General features: G+C 46.7%; 2 protein-coding genes across 5 annotated transcripts in view; one reads left to right on the forward strand and one right to left on the reverse strand.

The window, feature by feature from the left end:
- The window catches only part of DEPDC5 (DEP domain containing 5, GATOR1 subcomplex subunit), a 171,605-nt gene extending 169,968 nt beyond the window's left edge, over nt 1-1,637 (reverse strand). Inside the window, exons 1-2 of the mRNA XM_017499506.2 lie at nt 1,474-1,637; nt 662-779 (exon numbers count right to left, since the gene is read on the reverse strand). Coding sequence (XP_017354995.2) covers nt 662-719 — 58 coding nt within the window. The 5' untranslated portion in view covers nt 720-779; nt 1,474-1,637. The remainder of the gene's footprint in view (nt 1-661; nt 780-1,473) is intronic.
- Nucleotides 1,638-5,146: 3,509 nt separating this feature from the next.
- Nucleotides 5,147-10,902, forward strand: part of PRR14L (proline rich 14 like) — a 70,586-nt gene continuing 64,830 nt past the window's right edge. Inside the window, exon 1 of one of the 4 annotated variants that reach the window (XM_017499503.2) lies at nt 5,147-5,265. The gene's annotated coding sequence lies outside the window, so the exon portion shown is untranslated. Of the gene's footprint in view, nt 5,340-5,733; nt 6,015-10,902 lie in introns of those variants that run through there. The other 3 variants (XM_017499501.2, XM_037728179.1, XM_017499504.2) reach the window with 3 other exon arrangements.

The following is a 10,902-nucleotide window of genomic DNA, read 5'->3' on the forward strand; positions in this document are numbered from 1 at the left end:
AAAAAAAAAAAAAAAAAAAGATGTTAAGACAAACTATTCTAAAGCCCTTCAACTTGCAGATAAGGTACACTAAGAGCCTGTCTAAGGTCACCAGGAAAGTTAGAAGCAGAGCTGATACACAGACTCTAGTTCAGTGCAAGATAACATGCTGTATCCTGCCCCTTCTTTCCATGCCTAGAAGCCAGGCAAAGGTTCATGTTTTGATCATACTTGCTCTGTGCACATCTATGCTGCTTCTCTCTCAATGTAAAAACTGATATATAATTTTAGTTTCTCTTGTCTCCCAAACCAGTGCAGGCTGCAATTTTAGGAAACATACATGGAAGATTTGTAATAAACACAACTAAACAAATGAAAGGCAGTAAACCGGCAGCATTCACAATGTTCCTTAAAAGTGTGAATGCAAATGCATTTAGAGGGGTCCTGCCATCCCCCTTGTTACTGTATTATAGTTGCTGCTTTGGTCTGTTTAGTTGCCTGCTGAGCCTCAATTGTCACGAGTCAGAGTGTGTAATTTCAAGGCACTTGCAAAAGACCGGATACAGCATCTAGCTACCTTTGTATGGTATATATAAAAATAGTATTTGTACACATGGTATATATTATATCCTTGTATTCTTCAGCCAACTTACAAAACCCCTAAAGACCAATCGATACTGACCACTGCCCCCAAAGCCCTTCTTGTGGATGACGAGTTTGTAGACCTTGGTTGTTCTCATCTTGTACTGTTGTTTCCTTCAGCTCTTCCAAGCTGGGGGCTGAGAAGTCATCTTGCCTCCCTGTCATTGAAATACAACAAAAAGGTTGGAATGTCAAACTTTTCCTTGCAACCACTCTTTGATTTTAGGCCAGTGAAGATACTGGTGTTGCTGTGTTGTGAAGTGGTGTTAAGTGACTCTTGGATGAAGTCACTCCTCCAGTTACAAGGATCGATAGAGAACAAATAGAACCAGAGAATCCAGGAACTAAGAGAATTCGGACTAGGGGCTAGTCAAACCTCGGAGAAGATATTCTATCAGCAAAGGGGAAGCTTTGCGGTGAATGGGTACTCATTACCACTTCTCCATCTATACCAGTAACACCCAAATATTAAAGGTATCCTAAACGAGGTTAGCCCACTATTTTGTAGATGATGAAAGTGAGAGTCAAAGCAAGGGACTTGCTCAAGGTCACTCGGGACTTAGAGACACTCCCACCATTCTAGTTTTGCTGCCAAAGTGCTAAGCAAGGCGACCACAAAGAGGAGGAAGGCAGGAGTTCCCCAAATCTCGGTCTGTGCGAACTCTCAGCGGACCTTCCCTGCCTCCATTTCACAGCTCTCCATTTCACTGAGGCCACTGAGGCTCAGAGAGGGAGAGAGACTTGTCCAAGGTCACACAGCGGATTGGGGATGGAGACAGAACTCGAACCTGAGCCAAGGTCCCCTAGCTCAAGCTCCCCAATCCCGAGTCCGGGAAGGGCAGCTCCACTTACCACAGCTCTGGAGCCCCTTCCCGCCTCAGGCCGGGGTCCCGAGAACTGGACCCTCTCCAGGTTCCCTGAGCCTCCTCCGGACACCCCGCCTACGCTCTCGCGGCCCGTGTCGTTTCCGCTCCTGAGCCTGAAGCGCCTCCAGGCCCTCCGGGACAGTGTAGCGCGCTCACCTGAGAACCCGCGCCGCTCCGGTGGCTCTGCCCCGGGGCTCCGCCCCCTTCCCGCCCTCGCGCCCCGCGCCGCTCTCGCCTGGCCTCCGCCTCGTCTCTGTGGCCGCGCCACTTCCTCATCCGGGGCTCGAGCCAGGGGCGGGGCGTCATGATGCGGCCTCTTGCTAGGTCCACAGTCTGGCGTTTTCTGCCCTCGAGCCCTAGAGTCAGCAGCCCCACGGTGGAAATCCATTTCCTGCCTGTCTATCCGAAGTAGTTCCATGGCCAAGAGCTTCGTTTCCGACTTAGTGATCTCCCCACAGAGGAAACTAGATCCCTCAGAGCTCCGTTTTCTATTATATGAACGAAGTTAATGACTCATGTGGCCTCACTGCTAAAAGACGCCAAGGAGAGTTTCTGAAAGGACTTCTGTAAGATACAAGGGGTTGAGCACGCGAGAGTTAGTGTGATGGCCCCTGCTGGGAAGTGTCCGCTTACGGGGGTGCTTTTCAAACCCTTGCAAACTTCGAAAGACATTCTGAGCCCCTCTATTAGTAAGAATGGCTGCCGTGGCTTCATAGTCCTTATGTAATCATCGCATCCCTATTATGTGGTGGATGCAGGAGGCAGATACTATCCTATTTCACAGACCAGGAAACAGCTCGAGAACACAAAACCCTTCAGAAGGAAGGAAGGACGAATCCTGACCCGCTCCCAAAACGAAGCTTCTAACGAACAGTCTTTGGTCACACCCAGGACACAGCCTAGATTCGCGTATGTCAGGGTATCTTTCTCTCCAACCAGAAAACCAAAGAGCTGGCTGGGCTGGGCCAAGCTCTGGCCAAGGGCTCCTGACAGTTACCAGCTCCGCCTGCTGTCACTGCTACCCCCAACCCCCAGTCCAGTCCAGTCCACCGTTTCTGATCTGGACAGTAGCAATTCGATTGCAGCCTGAGACATCTTATAACTGGAATCAGTGGGTCACGCCACTTCTCTGCTGCTTCTAATCACACTGACTGCTAAATCTAAACGACACAGAGCTTGTCTTAAATTTCTTTTTAACTTTAATACTAACGATGCCCGTTTCTTACGGTTTTTGGAAGACTTAAAAAGTATGGTATACCGTAATGAAAAATTCTACAGTAGACCAAGGGGACCCTGGGGCAGGACAAGCAACGTTCTTAAGCATGGATTCCTTTACGTTGGGACACAGGAGAAGTTAGGTAAATAATGCAAGTATTAGGTAATTGCAATTTTATTTATTTATTTTTTTAGGTGAGGTCACCCTCACCCAGGCTGGAGTGCAGTGGCGTGATTTGGGCTCACTGCCGTCTCTGCCTCCCGGGCTCAAGTGACCCTCCCACCTCAGCCTCCTGGTACCTGGGACTACAGGCGCATGCCCAGCTAATTTTTGTATTTTTAGTAGAGACGGGTTTTCACCATCTTCGCCAGGCTGGTCTTGAACTCCTGATCTTGTGATCCACCCGCCTCAGCTTCCCAAAGTGCTGGGATTACAGGCGTGAGCCACCACACCCAGAAAATTGTTTATATTGTAGTAAAACATATATGATAAAGTGGATTGTAATAGTCACAAAATTTTTTAAGAATAACAATGTTGGCTGGGCGCGGTGGCTCAAGCCTGTAATCCCAGCACTTTGGGAGGCCGAGGCGGGTGGATCACGAGGTCAAGAGATCGAGACCATCCTGGTCAACACGGTGAAACCCCGTCTCTACTAAAAATACAAAAAATTAGCTGGGCATGGTGGTGTGTGCCTGTAATCCCAGCTACTCAGGAGGCTGAGGCAGGAGAATTGCCTGAACCCAGGAGGCGGAGGTTGCGGTGAGCCAAGATCGCGCCATTGCACTCCAGCCTGGGTAACAAGAGCAAAACTCTGTGCCCCCCCCCCAAAAAAAAAAAAAAAGAATAACAATGTTATGTTTAAAAATGTGGCGGGGCATGCTGGCTCACGCCTGTAATCCAAACACTTTGGAGGCCAAGGCAGGTCGGGAGTTCAAGACCAGCCTGACCAACATGGTGAAACACCGTCTTAAAAAAAAAAGTTTCTATGGGCCATGTGTGGTGGCTTACCCCTGTAATCCCAGCACTTTGAGAGGCAGAGGCGGGCAGACCACCTGATGTCAGGAGTTCAAGACCACCCTAACCAACACAGTGAAATACCATCTCTACAAAAATACAAAACTAAGCCGGGCATGATGGGGGGGCACCTGTAATCCCAGCTACTCAGGAGGCTGAGGCAGAAGAATCTCTTGAATTCAGGAGGCAGAGGTTACAGTGAGCCAAGATTCAAGATTCTGCCATTGCACTTCAGTTTGGGCGACAGGTCAGGCACTGTGGTTGACGCCTGTAATCCCAGCACTTTGGGAGGCCGAGGCAGGTGGATCACCTGAGGTCAGGAGTTCAAGACCAGACTGGTCAACATGGTGAAACCCTGTCTCTACTAAAAATAAGAAAAATTAGGCCTGGTGGTGGATGCCTGTAATCCCAGCTACTTGGGAGGCTGAGGCAGGAGATTCGCTTGAATCCAGGAGATGGAGGGTGCAGTGAGCCAAAATTGTGCCACTGCACTCCAGCCTGGGCAACAAAAACGAAACTCCATATAGAAAAAAGTTTCTGTGTTGCCACTTCAGAATACACACCCAGATCCCCCAAGATAGTTTCTGCCTTTAGCAGCATTGGTTGATGGGACATTCTTCCATCCCAGGGGAGGCTAACAGGATTGTTTCTTTTTAGCCCTCAAGGGAATTCGATTCCTTTTCCTGAGAGATGTCCATAATGGGACTTCTTAAAAAGGCAAGTATTTTAACTTTTTAATTTGGGAAGTCTGATAAACTTTGAAGGCCAGGCACGGTGGCTGGCCTGTAATCCCAGCACTTTGGGAGACTAAGACGGGCAGATCACTTGAGGTCAGGAGTTTGAGACCAGCCTGACCAACATAGTGAAACTGTCTCTACTAAAAATACAAAATTAGCCTAGTGTGGTGGTGCATGCCTGTAATCACAGCTACTTGGGAGACTGAGGCAGAATCGCTTGAATCTCAACTGTGGTGAGCCGAGATAGCGCCATTGCACTCCAGCCTGAGCAACAAGAACAAAACTCCGTCTCAAAAAACAAACAAACAAACAAACAAAAAAACAAGGTTCTGTAACCAACGGGAGACAGGTGACATTTATTTATTGGTGGGTGTAATTAGAGGAAGTAGAGGAGTGTCATGACCCAAAACACTGTGTCCAGTAAATAAGATCTCCCGGGCTGCTAGAGTGGAAGCGGCGAGGCCCTTATAATTGTAGCCGTCTAGACTAGAAAAATGGTGGACTGGAACAGGGTGACAGCAGTGGAGGCAGGTACTGGGCCCTATGGCTCAGTAGAAGTGGAAAGGTGTGTTTCCCTTTAAGGGTTTGAGCCGCAGGGGCGGTGTTGAGGGTGGCGGAGGCTCGCAAAGGGCGGGAGGTCAGACGCAGGAAGAGCCTCCCCTTGGAGTGCGCGCGCGCGTGCGGGGGCGGGACTTGGGCGAGTCCGCATGGCTGGCTCGGGCCCCGGATGAGGAAGTGCAGGGGGACCATAGAGACGAAGAGGCGGCGGCGGCCGGAGCGCCCTCGGGCTCTGTTGGCTCTGTAGGCTCAGGTAGACTTGGCGACGACGGGGCTGCATCTGCAGAGGCTGGCGGGGCAAGCGCGGGCCGCGGAACGGGCCTCAGGGTAAGAGGCTGGGGGCGGGAAGGCTTCGGGTGTAGCCGCCCCGCCCCACTCCGCCCTAAGGGGTCCTTCCGCCTGGTGGTGCTGGCTAAAGGGTAGTCTGGGCCCCCAGCCTTCTCCCGGCCCGGAAAGGATCCAAGGCTGCTCTGCGGGCGGCGGAACGACCCAGGGAGAGGGAGGAGACCAGGCCTCGCGTCGCTAGGGAAAAGCGGCTTCTCCGAGTCATGGCTCCGGCGCGCAAGAGAGACTCCTCTTCAACCTCGATACAAGGATCTCCCAACTTATCCCCTTGGGGAGGACGACGCCCCTTATCGGAGGCGTATGGTCTTCCTTAGCGCTCATCCGTTAGTCAGCAGAGAGAGATCCACCCCAGGGTTCGAGGGGGATTCTGAACTTATCCTGAGGAGGAGTAAGAGATAACCCCTAAATGAGACCTTTCCCCCAACTTTGGTCAGCGTCTCCCAGGTGAAGAGTGAGACTCTCAACTTGCCTGAAAGTGACAGGGGATCTTTCCAGTAAGAGAGAGACTTACCTTCCTCCTTTATTTTTCACCTTTACCCCAAGATACAGAGAGGAAGACCTTGAACATTTATAGTATCAGAAGTCAACCTATCTCCCTCTCCCCTCGTGATATCCACAGAGGGAGCCTCGCTTGTCTTCTTGCCTTTAAGTCTCTCGGTGTGTAGTGAGCTCCTTTCCCTTGCACAGTAAAGAGCATGGCTTTTGGAGTGATAGTTGCAAACCTGGGTCTCTCAACATCTTTGTGACCTTGTCTAATTGTTTAACTTGTCTCAATCTCTGTCCATCTCCAATTTGGGTTCTGTTTTCTTTACATTGTCATGCGGGCTAAGGGAGCATTTGTGTGAATACTAGTTACATAGCTTTTGGTAAGTTGTTACTATTAATATTAATCTGCTGTAAAAGAAAATAATATCTTGCACAGAGAAGCAGTTTTTTCCATGTATGTCCCTCCCAACCCTCATCACAAGTGTTCAACTCATCCTTTTTTACTGGAGTGGAAGATTCCCTCTCGCTTAGGGGTTAGGGAAAGAGACACTTCCAGTCCCCTTAGATCCTACTGTACAATACTCCTCCACATTAACAAAGAGGGCCTCACTGAAAATAGGAGGAAAAGACTTAGCTTTTGGAAACAGCTTTCTTATGAGAAAGGGAGACCTGAAGTCTGAAGCCAGCCCTTTGTCCACAGAAGGTATCCTTCTTCCTGACTGGTTAGAGATGTCCTCTCCCACTTCCCTGACTTGCTATAGTGACAAAAAATTTTCCATCTCCACAGCCCTCCCACCCCCCCCCCCCCCCCCAAGTGGGCGATTCCAAGTTCTTCCTTTCTTTTGCTTTCTCAAGAAAATGAAGACTCTATACCTTTGAGAAGAGCTCCCTTTCCTCTTGCATCTCCGGAATGACAGATTGTTTCTTTTCTCCTTTTCCTTTGAAAAGAGATGAAAATCTTTTATGCAGGAAGCCTCTGTCAGTAGAAATCAGGAGCATTTCCACTGTTGCACTCCTTACGTGGAGACAGAGGGATCCTTTTTCTGGATGTTATTAAAGGGAGGAAATGGGAAATAGTCCTTGATGCTTTTGAGATTTTCTGCACGCTCTGTGTTGAAGCGCTTGGCCCTGTTTAATGTCTGAACTTAACCTGCCTCGCTTTCAGTTTGTCTTGGGATTTTATTAAAAGAACTTTCTTTCTCTTTCTCAAGAAGAGGCCCATTCTTCAAATATCCTCATGAAGGGAATGGCTACCATGTCTGAATCTTTGGGAAAGAAAGCCCTTTTCTCAAGGTGTAAGAGTGTTGTGAGCTTCTGAGGGCCTGGTCATTATTGTGAGTATTGTTCCCTGAAGCAAGCATGGCAGCCTCTAGTGTTATTAACAGCCCCCTTTGCATTGGAATTGAAGGAAGGGGGAGACTTTCAGACTCGAGATTATTGGGGCACATGGTTTTCTGTTTTGTATTTCTTGTTTGGTTTCTTATTTTTTGCTTGTTGCTGTAAATTTTGTACCTCCAGAACTTTTGGGGAGTGTTTGAATGACTAAAAGTTGCCACTTTGTCAGATTTTTAGTGTTATAAAATGTGTTCTGATGAGTTTGAGACCTGCAGTGTGTTGTTAATCCTTCACTGGTAGGGTTTTTTTTGTTTTTTGTTTTTGGTGGGATAGGAATTAACACTGCCAAATTACCTGAAGGCACACTAAAGAAAGGCTTACCATCTTTTTTTGTATGTAAAGTGTTCTTAAATTACCTCAAATGCCCTTGAGTAATTGCAGAGGGGATTAGTCGGAGCTCTGTACCACCATTGTTGGTGTCTGTAGGTGTGCTTTTCTGAAACAAAGGGAAACAAAAGTTATTCTTTGGAGTCTTGGAATTTTTATGGGTGACAGGACCCTTTGAGCTTATTTTGATGAACATGTGAAAAACAAACCCAGGAAAGTTCACTCAGCTTTCACTTAACACATTTAAGACTCTCCAGCTAGTAAGTGGGAGACAGGAGAAGGGACCCTGGCTTCCTGATGAAGAGACCAGCAGTTAAGACTGCTGGCAGAAGTATTTGTGTATTTGCAACAGAAAGAGCATGAAATAATTGTCTTCAACTTAAAATAATTTCTACTTTTACTGGAATAATTTTCATACTTCCTATAAATATGACTTTCCAGGAATAAATCCATTCCCTACACCATCTAATACAGTACTTATTTGTGTTGTGATAAAGACAAGCCAGTAGCAGCTGTCAAGAATTGTTCATGGCCGGGCGCGGTGGCTCAAGCCTGTAATTCCAGCACTTTGGGAGGCCGAGGCGGGTGGATCACGAGGTTAAGAGATCGAGACCATCCTGCTCAACATAGTGAAACCCTGTCTCTACTAAAAATACAAAACATTAGCTGGGCATGGTGGCGCGTGCCTGTAATCCCAGCTACTGAGGAGGTTGAGGCAGGAGAATTGCCTGAACCCAGGAGGCGGAGGTTGCAGTGAGCCGAGATTGTGCCATTGCACTCCAGCCTGGGTAACAAGAGCGAAACTCCGTCTCAAAAAAAAAAAAAAAAAAAAAAAAAGGGAAAAAAACACTTCCCACCTTTTTTTATTCTTAAACTTTAAAATTTAAAAAAAAAATTTTAAAAAAATTTTAAAAAAAAAAAAAAAAAAAACCCACAAAAAAAAAAAAAAAAAAAAAAAAAAAAAGAATTGTTCATAAATCTATGGTTTATTTTTTGCTTATACCTCAAACTAATTATCTGGCATCCTCACCCAGTAGGTTGATTATAAGTCATTAGCAAGGATTAAGCTGTAAATCCCTGTCTACATATTATAAGCATGCATTAATCACTCTTCCCTTTCACTTCATATTTAATACTTTAAAAGCATTGATGGTTAAGGCAGAGAGCTGACAGTTGGAAAAATACTGATAAAACAAAGGGATAATACACTTACCAGCTGTTTTTATTGCTATGCATTTAGATCTTGAGAATAATGATTAGACAACATTTTAAAATAAGTAATAGATACTCACAGTTTTAAAAAATAAGTACAAGGCTGGGTGCAGCAGCTTACTCTAGGAGGCCGAGGTAGGAGAATCACTTGAGGCCAGGAGCTCAAGACCAGCCTGGACAATGTAGTGAGACCCTGTCTCTACAAAAAAATAAAAATATTTGCTGGATCCATTGGTTCATACCTGTAGTCCTAGCTACTTAGGAGGCTGAGGCAGGAGGATTGCTTGAGTCCAGAGTTGAAGTTACAGAGAGCTATGAGCATGCCACTGCATTCCTGCCTGGGCCGCAGAGCGAGACCCTGTCTCAAAAAAAAGTTCAACATACAGATAAGTCATTGGTGGTCCTGTTGTCCAAGGTAACACTGTGATATTTGGCGCGTGCACGCACACACACGTTTTTTTTGTTGTTTTTTTTCTTTTTTTTGAGACAGAGTCTCCCTCTGTTGCCCAGGCTGGAGTGCAGTGGCGCCATGGTCAGCCACCGCACCTGGCCTTGGCTTATATTCTTTCAAACATTTTTCCTACTTGTATATCTGTTTACCAAAACAAGAGTCATGATGTTTATTTGGTTTAATAAAATGTCCCAGACAACTATGTAGAAATATATATATGTATATATGTATGTATATATATTTTTTAGACTAAGTGTAGCTCTGTCACCAGGCTGGAGTGCGGTGGCATGATCTTGGCTCACCGCAACCTCTACTTCCTGGGTTCAAGCGATTCTCCTGCCTCAGCCTCCCAAGGAGCTGGAATTACAGGCATGTGCTGCCACACCCAGCCAATTTTTGTATTTTTAGTAGAGACGCGGTTTCACCATGTTGGCCAGGATGATCTGCCCACCTTGGCCTCCCAAACTGCTGGGATTACAGGCATGAACCATGCCCAGCCCCAATATATTTCTGCATCATACTTTTTGATTGCTCCATTGCATTCAGAAATTTAGTTTTAAAGAACTTGAACGTCTTCACAAAATCGGGTTGTCACTGTAGTCTTGTAGCATTACCAATATTTTGATAGATGATGTGGCTAGTGAGCTGAAAATAAGTTTAACCTACTGCTGTAGGCTTGCATCTAAATATCACTTCACCTCTGAGGGTTCTAGCTGTTTTTGGTAACATGTCTGCAATTCTGCTCAGAAATTTGAGGACCCAGAATTAGTCCATTAGAAAAAGGAGGGGGAGTCTGGGATTATAGGCATGAGCCACCACGCCCGGTGACACTGTCTCTTTAAAAAAAAAAAAAAAAGAGGCCGTGCACGGAGGCTCATGCCTGTAATTCCAGCACTTTGGGAGGCCAAGGTGGGTGGATCATGAGGTCAAGAGATCGAGACCATCCTGGCCAACATGGTGAAACCCTGTCCCTACTAAAAATACAAAAATTAGCTGGGTGTGGTGTCAGGCGCCTGTAGTCCAAGCTTCTCGGGAGGCTGAGGCAGGAGAATCATTTGAACCTGGGAGGTGGAGGTTGCAGTGAGCCGAGATGACACCACTGCACTCCAGCCTGGGTGACAGAGCAAGACAGTCTCAAAAAGAAAAAAAGGAATGAGCATGTAAATTTACTGAAGGCATCTTATCCTGTTTCTCAAAGCTGTTTTCATGTAAAAAGACTCAATTATTCAATGGATTGAATGAGTTCTGTTTTAAACATGGTGAGTTTTGGGAGTGCATTTTTTTGTGGTTTTTTTTTTGTGATGGAGTTTTCACTTTTGTTGCCCAGGCTAGGGTACAATGCCACAATCTCTGCTCACTGTAACCTCCGCCTCCTGGGTTCAAGCCATTCTCCTGCCCTATCCTCCCAAGTAGCTAGGATTAAAGGCATGTGCTGCCACGCCTGGCTTATTTTGTATTTTTAGTAGAGACAGAGTTTCTCCATGTTGGTCAGGCTAGTCTCAAGGTCCTGACCTCAGGTGATCCACCTGCCTCAGACTTCCAAAGTGCTGGAATTACAGGCATGAGCCACTACACCCAGCCTGGGGTTGCCATTCTCGTGAGTGTAGGCTAGAAGTTGAGAGAAAGGTTGGGGGTCAGGGTCAAGTTTCTTCTTCTTTTTTTTTTTTTTTTTTG

This window comes from Cebus imitator, unplaced genomic scaffold, assembly GCF_001604975.1.
Source record: "Cebus imitator isolate Cc_AM_T3 unplaced genomic scaffold, Cebus_imitator-1.0 Scaffold258, whole genome shotgun sequence".
NCBI classification, from domain to species: domain Eukaryota; kingdom Metazoa; phylum Chordata; class Mammalia; order Primates; family Cebidae; genus Cebus; species Cebus imitator.